This window comes from Telopea speciosissima, chromosome 10 (assembly GCF_018873765.1).
Source record: "Telopea speciosissima isolate NSW1024214 ecotype Mountain lineage chromosome 10, Tspe_v1, whole genome shotgun sequence".
Lineage (NCBI taxonomy): Eukaryota > Viridiplantae > Streptophyta > Magnoliopsida > Proteales > Proteaceae > Telopea > Telopea speciosissima.
In genome coordinates, this window is record NC_057925.1 from 38,194,610 (window position 1) to 38,211,507 (window position 16,898).

At 49.2% G+C, this 16,898-nt stretch overlaps 1 protein-coding gene across 1 annotated transcript; it reads left to right on the forward strand.

The window, feature by feature from the left end:
* The first annotated feature begins 13,769 nt into the window (after positions 1-13,769).
* On the forward strand, positions 13,770-15,876 carry LOC122643127 (5'-adenylylsulfate reductase 1, chloroplastic-like). Its single transcript, XM_043836771.1, has 5 exons — positions 13,770-13,916; positions 14,214-14,369; positions 14,467-14,596; positions 14,701-15,523; positions 15,624-15,876. The coding sequence occupies exons 1-5, from the start codon at positions 13,841-13,843 to the stop codon at positions 15,852-15,854; spliced, it is 1,416 nt and encodes a 471-aa protein (XP_043692706.1). The 5' UTR covers positions 13,770-13,840; the 3' UTR covers positions 15,855-15,876.
* Positions 15,877-16,898: the final 1,022 nt, after the last annotated feature.

Sequence of the window (16,898 nt, forward strand, 5' to 3'; positions counted from 1 at the left end):
TCAAACCCACCACTATTAGATCTGTTCTTGCTATTGTAGTTTCCCAAGGCTGGCCAGTTCGTCAGTTGGATGTTCAGAATGCCTTTTTGCATGGTAAGCTTGATGATGAGGTGTATATGGTTCAGCCCCTAGCTTTGCGAATCCTAGTTGCCCGACTCATGTTTATTGTCTCCTTCACTCCTTATACGGCCTCAAGCAAGCCCCTCGAGCTTGGTTTCATTGACCTTCTCAGTTCCTCCTTATATTGGGGTTTACAGCTTCTCAAATGGACCCCTCTTTATTCATCTACAAGAAAGGTACTACTGCAGTCTACATTCTTATTTATGCTGATGAGATCTTGGTTACTGGCAACAGTCAGTCATAGGTGACTTTTTTACTTCGTCGCCTTGTTGCTGAATTTTCTATTAAGGATTTGGGCCCTTTACACTTCTTTCTGGGCATTGAAGCACTTCCTCATCCGAAGGGACTTCCCCTTAGTCAATCTCGGCACATTGGTGATCTTCTCAAGCAATCTAGTATGGCTGATTGTAAGCCTATTCAAACCCCCATGGCTACCACTATTAAACCATCCATCACAGTGGGTGCTCCTATGACCGACCCTACCTTCTATCGTTCCATCGTCGGTGCTTTGCAATATGTCACTCTCACCCACCCCGATGTGGCCTTTGCTGTCAATCGGGTTTGTCAGTTTATGCATGCTCCTACTGATGACCATTGGGCACTTGTCAAGCGCATATTGCGTTACCTAAAGCATACGTGACAGGTGGTGTTCCTATGATCAACCCTACCTTCTATCGTTCCATCATCGGTGCCTTGCAATATGTCACTCTCACTAGCCCCGATGTAGCCTTTGCTATCAATCGGGTTTGTCAGTTTATGCATGCTCCTACTGATGATCATTGGGCACTTGTCAAGCGTATATTGTGTATAAAGCATACATCAATGCATGGACTGCTTCTTGAAAAGTCCCCAAACATTACTCTACAGGCTTACTATGATGCCGATTGGGCTGGTAATAGTGATGATCGCAAATCTACTGGTGCCTATGCATTTTTCTTGGCCCTAATCTCATTTCTTGGAATTCTAAAGAGCAGCGCACTATTGCCCGCTCTTCCACTAAATCGGAATACAAGGCTTTGGCTGATGCATCTGCTGAATTAATTTGGTTGGAATCTTTATTTAACGAACTTGGTTTTCCTCTTCGGGGTCCTCTGTTACTTTGGTGCGACTACATTGGAGCCACTTATTTGTCTGCTAATCCGGTTTTCCATGCCTGAACCAAACATGTAGAGATTGACTTTCACTTTGTTCGTGATCGGGTTGCCCAATGCCAGTTATCGGTTCAGTTTATTTCTACCTCTGATCAACTGGCTGATGCTCTCACCAAAGCCCTACCAACGGCTCGCTTTCAATTTTTGTGAAACAAGTTGAAGATTTGCTGCTTCACTTCTTCACCTTGAGGGCGTGTATTGACCGAATAATAGTTTCCCAACTATAAGAACTCTTTATTCGGTTTCCTTCTCCTCACATGATTTCATATTTTATGTGTTTCATTATTCTCATAGGATTCTATATTTTATGTATCTTGTATCCCAAGTTTAACCCTTAGGTGTTTCTACTCATGGACGGCTAAGGTGTCCAATAAATTGTATATAAATACATTATCTCATTAATGAAAATCTGAGGAATTCTATTCAATGTTAATAACATGCATAAATATAAAAAATTCACAAGTGGTTCTACAGTTACGTGATACCTTAGGGGAGGAATGTATAAATTATCCCCAAAAATATTTCATTCTTTCCCACCCTGACAGAGCTATCAATGAAATGAACTCTGCAAGTCTGTATGTAGAGAAGTGCGGAAAATGCAAGGTGAGACATGTTCTTAGACGGATTTTTTTTTTTTGGAGACAGGAGGGGTATCCGACTTTAGGCCGACTAAATCCCCCCTGGGCTAGTACATGACCCCCGTGCCACGCACGAACCGGGAGCTTCTGGGCCCTAGTGAGCCTCAGGCGGGTGGCCCTAAGATATTATGCAGTGGCGAAGGTTTGATCACGAGACCTCGCTTCCTGAATTCTTAGACGAATTTTACAATACGATTGACTTGTTGGTCACATGACGGACCAATGGAGCTCTTCAAAATTGCCAAGTAAGATGCCACGTCAAAGATTCTTCCTTCAATTAGACATAATTGCTCGTGGTACGTGGTGAATGACGTAGTTGTCACTATGAGATTTTTTTTTCTTATCAATATTTGTTACAATTCTAACCGTCACCCTTGAATTGGAAGTTGTAGATCCTTGACCAAAGACCACTATTGCCCCTGATGAGTCATAGAATCCCCGTCCAACCACAAAGTGCCACGTGGATGTATTGGGACCGAACCCGAGGACAGAGCCGAGCTGTTTAGTGCCGCATCAAATCGGTCACCCGAGGAAAGGGCACCACCTCAGTCCCCCGCTTGGCCAAGCACCGCGACCGAGCATTTAGCCCGCCGAGAACCGGGCCGAGCACCAGGTGCGCGGTGCTAAGCTGGACACCGACAAAGGGGGTGATCACCTCCGTCTCCAACTTGGCCGGGCTCTATGACCGAGCGTCAGGCCTGCCGAGCCCACACAAATCAGCCATAGGCAGAGCTCACACAGATTTGGCGTCATCTGTGGGACCGACGTCAGCCAGTCACCGTCCTTTCTACCAATCAATAGAGCGAAGACAATAGTTGTGCAAACAAGATCAGGACAACACGGCTCTGCCACCCGCAGGGATGAGCCGTAACATGATAGATAGGCGAGTCACTCGCCACCCCCTGAAACGTCACGGCAAGGCGCGACCAAAAGACCCCCGCGGGGGGGAGGAACTCAGCGCAGCACGGGCATCACCGCCAACCCGATTCCCCCGACAGATGGAGGAAACGGGGGAAGTGTGTTGGACACGACCGCGGAGGTTCGAACCCAGGCCGAGCCGAACCCGAATGGGTTGAACCTGCAGCCGCCGTCGCCACTACCAGAAAATTTGGAGCCCAAAGCCCCTGCGAACAATCGACAAGTCGTGGACCTCCAACTGCAAGTGCTCCGCACTAATGAGATGCTACGCACCTTCATAGGCCAGATGGCCCAAGCCAGGTTATTGGGCCGTCTGCCAGCTGCACCCCCTTTGGCACCAGTGCTCGTCGAAGGAAACTTAGAGCCGAACGGGGGCCAACATCGGGCTGAGCTGAGCTGAGCCGAGCCGAGTCGAGCTGTGTCGTCTCATCCACCCTGCCAAAAAACTCCCCCTCCGCGTCCCAATAGGAGAGCTCATCAGGACGAGCTAGAGCCTCATCGGAGTCCGAGGGTGGGAGGAGAAATTGAGCCAGCAGCTTTGGTCGCTAGAAGATCGGTATTTTCTGGTCGCCTCGAGCAGGGTGGGCAGCCGAGGGGATGCCGAGAACCACGAGGGGAGCCCAACGAAAGATGTAGGGCCGAAGAAGGAGAAAGATCTCGCCATAGCCCTCGGCGTCGAACCCCACCTCGCCGAGAAGAACAACAGAGAAGCCCCCGCGAGTCCAACTTCCAGGGGGAGAGAAGGGAAAGAAGGAGTGAGGCTGATCAGGCCGAGCACAATGGCCGACCTCGGCGGGATGATTGCGCGAGCCAATCCCGAGCCAAGGGGCAGAATGGCCAACCTCAGCCGGATGAGCAGGATAACCTGCACGAAGCTGACGAGCCAAACGCCCGAGCACCCGAAATTGAGGTAGAAAGGAGGCTTCGGGAATCGGCCAAGCAGGTTGAGGGACTGAAAAAATAGGCAACCCCGGATGCCTACTCACTGGTCGGACGACACCCTTATACTTCTGAGATCATGACCACGCCATTATCGGCCGGTTTCAAGCCACCCCCCTTCGACCGGTATGACGGAACCACTGACCCAACTGACCACATCAATTACTTCAATGCGATGATGACCATGTATGGGGGAACAAAAGTTGTCTCTTGCCGAGCTTTCCCTTCGTCTATTAAGGGTGCGATGACCTCATGGTTCTCATGGCTACCGCCAAACTCCATAACAAGCTTCGCTCAGCTCTGTCGAGCCTTCGTCACGCATTTTCAAAGTAGTATGAAGCATAAGAAGACGACGAAAAACCTCCTGAGTGTGAAGCAGAGATCAGACGAGTCAATCCGAGCATTCATCTCCTGCTTCAACAAGGAATCCTTAGACATAAAGGATTTGGATGAGGCCACGGCCCATATGGCAATGAGCAATGGACTCACAGACATGGACCTCATCAAGGGCTTGGCAGACCAAAAACATGGTCGAGCTCCTAGAGAGCAGCAACGAGTTTGCGAACATGGCCGAGGTGCTTCAAGCATGAAAGACGAGCGAAGGCCAGGCTGAGAAGAAAAGGCCGATAATTAACGACCACAAAGATGAAAAGTGAAAAGACTGACCGCCAAGCTGAGAGGACGGACCGAGTTCAGAGTTCCGAGTACACTCAATTGAACACTTCGCAGAAGGAAATTTTGATGCAAATTCAAGACGACGGATACATCCACCGACCGCGATCGATTCAAGCCGGGTCATCCCGGAATCCCAACAAGTATTGTCAATTCCACAAAGACACTGGTCACGACACCGAAGATTGTTATCAGCTAAAAAGAGAAATCGAAGAGTTGATCAAGGCAGGGCACCTGAAGCGGTATGTTAAAGGAAACCGAGAAGAACGTGGAGGTCGACGACCAGAGGACCGAGACCAGCAAAGGGCCTAGCCGAGGACAGATAGCCAAAGGGTCGAACACGACAAACCCAGGGATCAAGCTAAAAAGAAAGACGATGGATCCAGACTGAGCAATGACAAAGGAGCTCCCATATACACTATCCTTGGAGGGCCCGGACAAGAATCCACCTGGAAAGCCAAGGTGAATGCACGGTTCGTCGGGATCACGGAAATGCCTAGTAAAAGGCCGAAGTCCGAGGCGACAATGTCCTTCTCCAAAGCCGACCTCGAAGGTATAAGTTTTCCTCACGATGATGCTTTGGTGGTACAGGGGGAAATCGCGAAGAGACCCGTTCATCGGGTATTGATCGACACAGGAGCGTCGGTGGATCTTATGTCACTCGACCCCTATCGAAAGTTCGGCTTCGGAGCTGACGTGCTAAAGCCAGAAGGAACCTCCTTCCATGGATTTTCGGGGGCCGTTGCTACGATTAAAGGGTCGATCGACCTACTGGTTACGTTCGGACACGCCCCATGTCAAGCGACGATCCAAGTCAAGTTCATGGTGGTACGGTTGGTGGTGGCTTTTAATGCGATCCTTGGTCGCCCGTCACTCGCCGCCCTTCAAGCTATCATCTCACCGGTGCATTTAAAGATGAAGTTCCCCACAGAGAACGGGATTGGAGAAATCCGAGATGATCAAAAGAAGACTCGGGAATGTTATGCAACATTCGTCAAGAAAAACAAAGGAAACGTCCGAGGAATGGCAATGTGCGTTGAACACCTCCCTGAAGACCAGCGGGATGAGCTCACTGAAAGGCGCGGAAGGCCCATAGAAGACCTCATCCCATTCTCCCTTAGTGATGAAGATCCAAGAAAGATGGTACAGCTCGGATCAGTGCTGAGCGAAGAACAAAGGAATCGGCTCAGAAACTTCTTAAAGTCAAATTCCGATGTCTTTACCTGGTGGCCACCAACATGCCTGGTATATCGAGGCACATAGCCGAGCACCAACTCCATGTGGATCCGAGCCAAAAGCCGATCCAACAGAAGAGAAGAAACTATGCCCTCGATCGGTAAGCCGAGATCAAAGAGGAAATGGAGAAGCTCCAATGATCAGGATTCATTCGAGAAGAAAAATTCCCGATGTGGTTGGTGAACGTCATCATGGTTCCCAAGCCGAATGGGAGGTGGAGAATGTGCGTCGATTATACTGACCTTAACAAGGCATGCCCGAAGGATGAGTATCCGCTGCCTCGGATCGATTTATTGATAAACGCCACCACTGGGCACGAAATGCTGAGCTTCATGGATGCGTACTCTAGTTACAATCAAATCCTGATGCACGAAGAGGATGAGTCCTACACGACTTTTCGAATCGACCAAGAAAATTTTTGCTACAAGGTCATGCCGGTCGAATTGAAGAACGTCGGAGCGATGTACCAACGGTCGGTAAACTACATATGCTGTGAACAAATTGGTAGAAATATGAAAGTCTATGTGGACGACATGTTAGTTAAGAGCTTGAAGGTCGAGCATCACTTGGCTGACCTAGAAGAGGCCTTCGGTGTGCTGAGGGGGAACCAAATGAAGCTGAACCCCGCCAAGTGCACCTTCGGCGTAACCTTGGGGAAATTTCTCAACTTCATGGTCTCCATTCGGGGGATCGAGGCCAACCCGGCGAAGATCAAGTCCATCCAAGAGATGAGCCCTCCAAAAACAATCCGGGAAGTGCAAAGGCTGAACAGAAGAGTAGCGGCGTTGGCTCGGTTCATGTCAAGATCGGGCGATAAATGCCTGTCGTTCTTCAAAACCTTGAAGAACATTCGAAGCCCAAAAGATTTTAAGTGGACCGAGGAATGCTAGCAGGCTTTTAAAGACTTAAAGAAATAGTTGGAGAGTCCGCCTCTCCTCTCCCAACCCGAGCCTAAAGAAGAGCTCCAAATTTACCTCGCTGCGACCCCGGTCGCGGTCAGCGTAATACTGATCAAGGAGGAGGGCCGAACACAAAAGCCCATATACTACATTAGCATTGTTCTCGTCGATGTCGAGACAAGATACTCCAAGTTTGAGAAGGTAGCATTTGCCCTTGTCACGACCGCGAGGAAGCTGAGGCCATATTTTCAAGCTCATCCAATCACGGTGTGAACCGATCAACCTCTCAAGAAGATACTACACAAGCCAGACGTGTCGGGTCGGTTGATCGCATGGGCAGTGGAACTGAGCGAGTACGATATGAACTACTGCCCGAGAACGGCGATAAAGGGACAAGCCCTAGCAGATTTCATCACGGAATGCACGATACCCGACCCCGAGGTGCGGGATGTCGAATCAATGGGAGAGACCGAGGCTGAGCCCGAGGCCGAATAGTCATGGGTCATGAATGTTGACGGCTCGAGCAATTCCGGCGGGTGTGGAGCGGGCTTGATGTTGGTTAGCCCCGAGGGGTTTCGCATCCAATACGCCCTAAGATTCAAGTTCCCAGCCTCCAACAACGAGGCCGAATATGAAGCCCTCCTAGTCAGACTTCGAGTCAGCAAAGCCATAGGGGTCAACCGACTGAAAGTACGGAGCGACTTGCAACTTGTGGTCAACCAAATCAATGGTGAGTACGAGGCTAAGGATGAAAGGATGATAAAAGACCTGATCCGAGCCTGAGCATTGATCTCTAAGCTTGAGCACTTTGAGATGGTTCGTGTACCGAGACAAGAGAATGCTATAGCTGACTCCCTCTCACGGCTAGCCAAAGGCGACCTCCCAAATCTGAGCCGATCAGTCTACATTGAAATTCTGGAAAGGCCATCCCTACACAAAGAAAGTGTCAAGCACATTGAAGAAGACGGGCCGACCTGGATGGACCCGATCGTCAATTATCTGGAGAACAATCAACTCCCAGAGAATCGCGAGGATGCAACAAAAGTCAAGATCCGGGCCGCGAAGTACAAGATGATTGACAGGGTATTGTACAAGAGAGCTGTCTCAACTCCCCTCCTCTGGTGTCTCGGGCCAAAAGGTACCAAGTACACCATGGCAAAAGTACACGAAGGAATATGCGCGAGCTACATGGGGGGCCGAGCATGGGCATACAAGATACTTCGGCAAGGATTCTACTGGCTGAGAATGTAAGAAGAAGCTATGAAATATGTAAAGACGTGCGAGAAGTGCCAACTATTCACTCCCGTTCTGGGCCGACCCACGACGAAGCTAACCTCGATGCTGAGCCCTATACAGTTTGCCATGTGGGGGATGGATATTCTCGAAGATTTTACCCCGGCATTTAGAAATCAGAAATATTTAGTGGTAACCGTCGACTACTTCACTAAGTGGGTCGAGGCCGAGCCCCTAGCCACCATTACGGAGAAGAACATGGAAAAGTTTTTTTGAGACAAGGTCATCTATCGGTTCGGGCTACCAAAAGTGCTCATCATCGACAACGGTGTACAATTCAACAACCTGAGCTTTCGAGAGTTCTGCAAGCACTTTTACATAGATTTTCGCCCGATGGCGGTATCTCATCCACAAGCTAATGGGCAAGTAGAGGTGTCGAACCGAACACTGCTAGCGGGGATCAAGAGAAGATTGGATGAGGCCAAAGGAAAGTTGGTGGAAGAGCTCCCGAGAGTGAGAACACCCACGGGAGAAAGCCCGTTTCGGCTAACATACGAAACTGAAGCCCTCACCCCCGTGGAGGTCAAGGCCTTATCTTATCGAGTGCTCAACTTTGACGAGAAGACAAATGAAGATGGACTCAAGGCCAATCTTGATTTCCTTGATGAAGTCTGAGAGAATGCTTTGCTTCGGAACACAGCCTACCAATAGAAGACGGCAAAGTACTATGACTCAAGGGTGAAGGAAAGGCACTTTCTCCAAGGATACCTCATCCTCAAAAAAGTTAGTGCATCTCAGCCGAGACAACAAGGAAAGTTAGCGCCAAATTGGGAGGGGCCATATATAGTCTCCAAGCAAATCCACCCAGGGACGTATCGTTTGCAGACTCCGACGGGCAAGAAGGTACCGAGGCCATGGAACTTGGAGAATTTGAAGAAAATTTTTTAATAAAATGATAAAGTGTTATGTTCGGCTTGGCTCGATTTAGGGTTACTTGTCTTCACCTATGTTCTCGGCGCCATTGCTTTTATATTCAGTTCAGCTTGGATGTTTACTTCAAGTTTTGAAATTCAATAAATTGAAGTTCCTCTCCATCCTCGAGTTTGTTTCAAGTCTAAAACATACCGAGTCTTAAGACCAGTCCTCATAGACTGGCTGACGTGCTCCTCTTCATTCTTGAGTTTATTTTGAGTCTAAAACACATAAAGTCATAAGACCAATCCTCATAAATAGGCCGACGCCAAGACCGACCTCATAGGTCGACAACAAAGTCATAAGACCAATCCTCATAGAGTGGCCAACGCCGAAGCCCGACCCTCATAGGTCGGCAACAAAATCATAAGACCAATCTTCGTAAATTGGCCTACAACAAAGACCGACCCTCATAGGTCGGCAACAAGGTCATAAGACCAGCCCTCAGAGGTTGACTGACTCACAAGACTATTCATGAGTTAGCCATCTTAACACCGAGCACGATGGCTCAGCCGACTGGCACCTGGGGTACAATAAAAAATCACCCAAGACATTGAGCTGGGCCGAGTGGACGGCCCGGAGAAATAATCCCACGCTAACGTCGGACACAGGGACCAAGCCAACCTAGTAGCTTAAGGCATTAATCACGGTTGAGAGCTCGGCCTCAGCCCAGCCCCTTGACGCATTCCAAGGATTCTAGCTGAGCTGAAAGATACATTCACTAAGGCCTTGACCTTGGTTGAGGGGTCAGACCGAATGCTCGACGTCGGTGCTCGGATATAGGAGCATCGTTGACGAAATAACGAAAAGAGAACGACCGAATGCAAACACTTAGACAAAATTTAGAAGAAAAAGGCATTTCATTCATTCAAAGTCGAAAGCTCGACACGGTACACAAAAAAAAAAAAGAAAAAAAAAAAAAAAAAGAGAGAAAAAAGGAAAAAGACAAATTGTTCAAACCTCGAGTCTGGGGACATGTACATCGAAAGCAAAAAGAAGAAAAACTTTAGAGGGTGGGGATCTCCACAGGGTCCCTAGCGGCGTCCTCGGCGACGTCCTCAACAGTACACTTAGCAGGGGTGTCCTTGGGGTCCTCGGTGATGACAGATGGCTCGGTCGATGGGATGACCTCGGTCGGAATGGTCTGCGCAACCTCTCCCCCCTCCTCCTCTCCCAACTCCTCGACCACTATAGCCATGTCCTTGTCGAGCTGGGCGAGGTTGAGGTCGGGAAAGGCAACCTTGAATTCGGCCAAGAGGTCGGCTCGGCCCTCATCGTACCCCTTCGAGTGCGAAGGTTTCCTTAAGCCATGGCACAGTTCAGTAAACTCCTTCGACCGGAGGTACTCCTCCACCGCCTCGGCTTGGGCCTCCGCCAGGGTAGCCTCGATCGACCTTCTTCTTGGGCTGCGCGAGCTGGGTCTTTAGGGCCTGCACCTCCTTCTTGTGCTCAGCCGCCTCATCTCGGAGGACCTTGAGGTCAGACTCATCATCTCGAGCTTTGCCACGGCCTCACTGCGTGCCTGGATGGCGGCGTTGGCCTCCTTCCCAGCTTGCATGCATTGGGCCTCGAGGGAAGCGTTGTCGTTGAAGGCTCGCTTGAGCCGAAGAGTGGCCTTGACCGCCTTAGAGAGGCCCTGGAAAAATAGGGCGAGTGTGAGTAAGGTTGAGCCCAAAGAGGAAAAAACTGCTCGACGAGAGAAAGAGGCTTACCATAGCAAAGTCCTAGAACAACATGGAGAGGAGCTCGGGGTTGGTCAACTCCTCCAGCATGGCTTTGTATTTGGGGAGCCGACCCACATCAAGCCACTCCTTGGCGTGAGAGGCCGAGGTTAGAGCCGAGCCCCCGGGGAAAAGGCTCCACTGAGGTCGGATCGGGATGTTGTTGGCCGAGACCCTCCCCAAGGCCAGTCGGGCAATCCCCAGGTTTGAAGCAACCGGGGGAGGGTTACCACCCGAGAAGTTGACCGAGAGCTTTTGACGCTTCAAATCCCTCGGCGGGCTCGACTCACCCTTCTCTCTCTTACCCTTCTCCTTCCTCGGCGGGCTCGCCGCACCCTTGCCCTTCCCGGCCTAAAGGCCGACTACTGTATCCTTTGAACTCGACAAAACGGCCTTGCCCCTTCCGGGCTTGGAGGACTCGCCCCTTGATTTGGCCTTCTCGGCCGCTTTCTTCTTTCTTTCTTCCATCGGCTCGGCTAAAGGCCGAGCCGAGTCCATTTGAGGGACATTGCCAACCACTACAAAACAGAAGGGTCAGAACACAGAAAGAAAAGATTAAAAGTAAGGGGCTCGACTCAGATTTCCTACCCGCGGTTAGATTCCACCTCTGCAAAAACTCCTTGTTCAGGAGCTGCTGGACGTCGAACGGCAGGTGCTAGCGAATCAGGTCGTACGAAGTCTACTCGTACTCGTTCAACGGTAACACTCGGTTGACATAGCTGAGCTTTATATCCTTCCACTCGGTTCGGAAGGGACAATTGGGAATGGAAGCAAAGAAGAACCAAGGCTTCCAGTGTTTGTTAGAGGAGGGCACTCGGTCCAGATACTTGTACGTATTCAACGCCGAACCCTTTTGTGTTTGACGAGTGAAGTAGTACCACCCCTTCTCCGAAGACTTCTTCAGGTACCAGAGTCGAGAGAAGAGGTTCATACTCGCAGCTCGGTCCATCATATGGAAGAAGACGTGGAAGCCATACAACAATAGCCACGCGTTCGGCGTCAGCTGACCCAGGGACAGGTGGAAACAGTCTAGAATCTGACCCACCAGGCTGAGCATTGGGAACCTGAAAGCGTACTTAAACGTGATCTCGTACAAGGCCACCTCACCGGGCCGAATGAAGCAAGCCATCTCCCCGGGGTTGGGGGCTCAGAGTTGGATGTCCTCGGGGATGGCATAAGTGACCCTCAGGCGTTGGAGGTCAGCCTCGGTGACCGTGCTTTCAATTGTGCCGACGCTTCCCTCCTCAGGCTTAGGGAAGTCGATGGTGGAGTCGCCTGAGCCGACCCCATCTTCGAAAGATTTCTCTCCGTCTGACTCTTCGTCGTCTATTAAGGACGATCCCGAGCTCTCGGCTCGATCTTCGGCAATAGGTTGAGCCTCATGCCCGGACTCCGGGGGCAGGGGGACTTCAACATCATCTGCCTGGCGGGGCTCCACCGTGGGGGGCTCATCCGAGGTCAAGCCAGCAAGTCTATGAAGGGTGAGTGAGTAGAGAGCTCTCGGCTCAGACTCGTAACTTCACCCACCCTGGTGAGCACTTCGTCCTCGCGACCACTACCAACTGACATGTTGAGGAGAGAGGACTTACTGGTTGACGAAGCTTGAAGAAGAGCTGAACACGAGACGAGCTAAAAAGCTTGAAGATGCCGAGCACCTGAAGAGCTGAAGACTCTGAGCTAGCCGAGCACTCCAAAGATTTGAAACAGTGAGAAATAAGGGAAGAGCCTTCGCCTATTTATCGCCACTAAGTGGTCCAGATCCAATGGCTGAGGAGAGTTTAGAGAAGGAGATCCAACGGTTCAGATCCTGCAACGGTTTGAATTCCCTAGCCATTATTGCAGTGGGTGACATGGCACTGACACCCAACTGTCAGAGTCCGTACAACGTCAAATCGCTGCAGATAAAGAGCTCGGACTCGGCCTCAGGACCAAATAGACGATACGGTGAAAGACTATAGTCATCAAGGACGAGCCGAGCCTCGATGAGTAAGGGGGCCTGTGATGAGTCATAGAATCCCCGTCCAACCACGAAGTGCCACGTGGATGTACTGGGATCGAACCCGAGGACCGAGCTGAGCTGTTTAGTGCCGCATCAAACCAGTCACCAGAGGAAAGGGCACCACCTCAGTCCCCCGTTTGGCCGAGCATCGCAATCGAGCATTTAGCCCCGTCGAGAATCGGGCTGAGCACCAGGTGCACTGCGCTAAGCTGGACACCGACAAAGGGGGTGATCACTCCCGTCTCCAACTTGGCCGGGCTCCGTGGCCGAGCATCAGGCCTGCCGATCCCTGAGTCGAGCCCGCACAAATCAGCCATAGGCAGAGCACCTGGGCTCAACCGAGCTCACACACGCGTCTGGGAGCAACTCCCACATCACATATGCCGAGCACGAGGCCGAGCCATGTGGACACGGTCGTCCGAGGCCGAGCCCTCCCCAGAAGCATCAATAACGGCCCACCGGGGATCATGAAGCCATGTCAGCATAGCCCGAGATTCACCGGATAAGGATCGAGCCACAATCCCAATGCGATACCGAATTACACTCCAATAAGGACTCTTACCTCATTAAGAGTCCGACTTCGAGAATAACTCTCCACTCCATTCCGCGTGGAAGAGTCCTACCAATAGAGGACTCTTATCATATAAGAACTCCTTCAACCGCCTCATCTCATCCTATAAATACCTAGGTATGGAGCTCAAACGCTCAACTCACTTTTTACTAAACTGTTACGCTGTTGTACTGGAGACCTGACTTGAGCGTCGGAGAGTTCTTGGCTGGAGTCACACCGACTCTCTTGCGTTTACTCGGTTCTTGCAGGCTCATCTGTGGGTGGACCGGGCGACAGAGGTTTTCACATGCAACAGCCACCACATAAACTCTTGGATTGGAATCTTTTGTTACCTCTAACTAGTAAAAAAAAATTTTTTAAAAAAATGAATTACCTACTAAATAATCTAATGTATCGTTAGTTAATTAAGATTCCTTGAGGAGGCATTTGAAAGTCAACAGGAGAGAGAACTCAGCGTCAGCGAGCGGAGCTCTCACTACGAAATTGCCCCAAGGCCGCCAGGTGACGAACAAACCACAATGATCCAATGAAAATAAGCCACGTGTAAGAATGGCATGACACCAAACCCGTCAGAAAAAAAACGTCTAGGTTCAATGAACCTGGACTGAACGTCCTTTCTGAGTCCATTATTTAAGCAGTTTGTTTGGGTTACCGAGATTTAAGGGACAACTAACAACAACTTTGCAAACCACACCACCGAGTCGAATTTGCTTCTGAGAAATTTTACAGAGAAGAAACAAGTGCGTTTCATAATTCTATAATCTGAATCTCATGGCGCTTGCTGCATCATCTTCTGCGATTTCTGGTTCCGTCTCATTTCGCTCCCTCTTTTCGCAGGAGCTCAGAGGTACTACCATCTATATGATGAATTTCTTTTATTCTTTGCTGCGATTATTAAGAAAGAAAAAGTTTTGATTTTTCTTTGTTTTAAATCTCTGCTATTCATCAAGTTTATTTGGTTTTTCTTTTTCTACTTTTAATCAGCTAGCTCTCTTTCCCCAAATCCTTTAGGGTTCTCTTTTTTGTTTCAACAACACATTACGCTATATCTCTTGTTTCCTCCACATTTCCGTCTTCAGTAAAGCTCTTATGATGGGTATTTGTATCTGATGAGATTGTTATTGGTTCTCATTATAATCTGCAGCTCCACAGTTCGGTACCTTTCGACCATTAGATCGAACACTCGTCCCATCGGTCCCGGCGAATTCTACCGGAAAGCGGTACTTAGTGCAACCAGTCCATGCTGAACCTAAACGCAGAGATTCAATCGTTCCTCTTGCAGCAACCGTAGTCGCTCCTGGTACGCTTGGTGTTCCGTTCCCCTGAACCTTGTTTGTGGATATCCCCCTTTAGCCAAAAGTGTAATGACTGTTTTGCCCCTTTTTCTATAATTGCAGAGGTAGCAGAGAACGTAGTAGAACCGGAAGATTACAAGCTACTGGCTAAAGATCTCGATGATGCTTCTCCTCTTGCAATTATTGATAAAGCCCTTGAGAAATTCGGAAATGACATCGCCATTGCCTTCAGGTATTTGATTGATCTCGATCATCAATCATTATGCAATTGTGTATCCCCTGCCACTTGATTTTTTTAGATGAAGTTTTTGAATATGGACTTGTTGATTGTTGCAGTGGGGCCGAAGACGTGGTATTGATCGAGTATGCGAAGTTGACGGGGAGACCATTCAGGGTGTTCAGCCTTGACACAGGGAGGCTTAACCCTGAGACTTACAAGTTGTTCGACACGGTCGAAAAGCACTATGGAATTCGCATCGAGTACATGTTCCCTGATGCGGTCGAGGTGCAGGGAATGGTTAGGAACAAAGGGCTCTTCTCCTTCTACGAGGACGGCCACCAGGAGTGCTGCAGAGTGAGGAAGGTGAGGCCTCTGCGGAGGGCCCTCAAGGGGTTTCGTGCTTGGATTACGGGGCAGCGCAAAGATCAGTCCCCAGGCACCAGGTCTGAAATCCCTGTTGTCCAGGTGGACCCCTCCTTCGAAGGAATGGATGGTGGAATGGGCAGCCTTGTTAAGTGGAACCCACTCGCAAACGTGAACGGCCATGATATCTGGAACTTCTTGCGGGCGATGAATGTGCCCGTCAATGCGTTGCACTCGCAGGGTTACGTCTCCATCGGGTGCGAACCCTGCACAAGGCCGGTGTTGCCAGGGCAGCACGAGAGGGAAGGGAGATGGTGGTGGGAGGACGCCATGGCCAAAGAGTGCGGCCTTCACAAGGGCAACATCAAACAGGAAGCTGAGCCCGAAAACGGTAAAGCTAATGGAAGCGCCGGAACCAATGGAAACGGGAACGGAAACATCGCCGTTGCTGACATCTTCAGTACCGAGAACGTGGTGAACATGAGCAGAACTGGGATACAGAATCTGGCCAGATTGGAGAACCGAAAAGAACCCTGGCTGGTGGTGCTCTATGCGCCTTGGTGCCGTTTCTGCCAGGTAAGAAAGTTTTTTCTTTGAGTACCAGCATCAAACACCTTTAACGCAAAAAATAAAAAAAAAACGTATTCATCAACTAATGCTAATACGTCTATGACAGGCAATGGAAGGATCGTATGTGGAGTTGGCAGAGAAGCTGGCTGGGAGTGGGGTAAAGGTTGGGAAATTCAGGGCAGACGGAGAGCAGAAGGCATTCGCTGAGAGTGAGCTGCAGCTTGGGAGCTTCCCCACCATTCTCTTCTTCCCCAAACACTCAGCAAGTCCCATCAAGTACTCCTCCGAGAAGCGGGACGTTGATTCATTCATGGCCTTTGTGAACGCCCTCCGCTGATGGAAATCACAATTCTTGCAATTGAGTTTTGTGTATAGATCATATAGATTTTATGGTTTTAAAATTTTTCTTCATTTTGGGTTTTTGGATTTAGTGAGAGAAGTTCCCCCTTAGACTTCAGTTACCCCACCACACACCCTGCTTGGGTAAATGTTTTTGCAAAAATAAATTAAGATGGATATGGGAGGGTTGCAGGAGATGATGAACTATGCTGCAAGTGTTGGAGAACGAGAGGAGAAAGTCAGAGAGCAACAAGCAGTCAAGCACTGGATGATCTTCGAATGATACGGGAGGATTACAGTCCCCATTGGATGGATTTGCATTTCTAAATATAATTGTACCTCGCTGGTTTCACTGTTTTTGATCATTCTTTATGTTTCTCTCTTTCAAGGGGCATCTCGCTCCCTTTCTCCAATGTTTTGTACTAAAAGAGCATTTGCTTTACCGACCTAAAGTAAATCTCTACTTGAATTGTGCAAAATCTTATTCAGATTCTCAGAAATTGTATGATTCATGATTTAGATAAGTCATGGTACTCGTAACCTATTTTGGACGCATATCCAAGAGGGGTGGTGAAAGTAGGTGACAGAATGTTTAATTAAAGGGTAAGAGAATGATATCTGGTCGTGCAGCCCCTCCACCAGCGGAGGGGCTAATGAGTGTGTCCTTAATTTTTGATAAAAAATGAGTGTGTTCTTAAGGGCGCATCAACATGGGAGTTCGGATTCTCTCATCAACATTCAAGAGGATAGAGAAATCTCCATTGCTGATCTATTCAAGAGGATAGAGAAATCTCCATTGCTGATCTATTTATGAATAATCAATTATGATAGTAGGTTATGGGCTATAAACAATAATTGTTTTGCTACTACTAAGCATAATAGATTAATAGAATATATAACGATGAAAAAATAGACTAATATTATATTACAATATACTATATTATAATATTATATAAGGAGAATGTTTTCTATGCCAGGGGCGTAGGTTGTGTCTAGACACATAGAGGTGGGCACAATGACCACCTTGCCCCTCTGAGTGGTA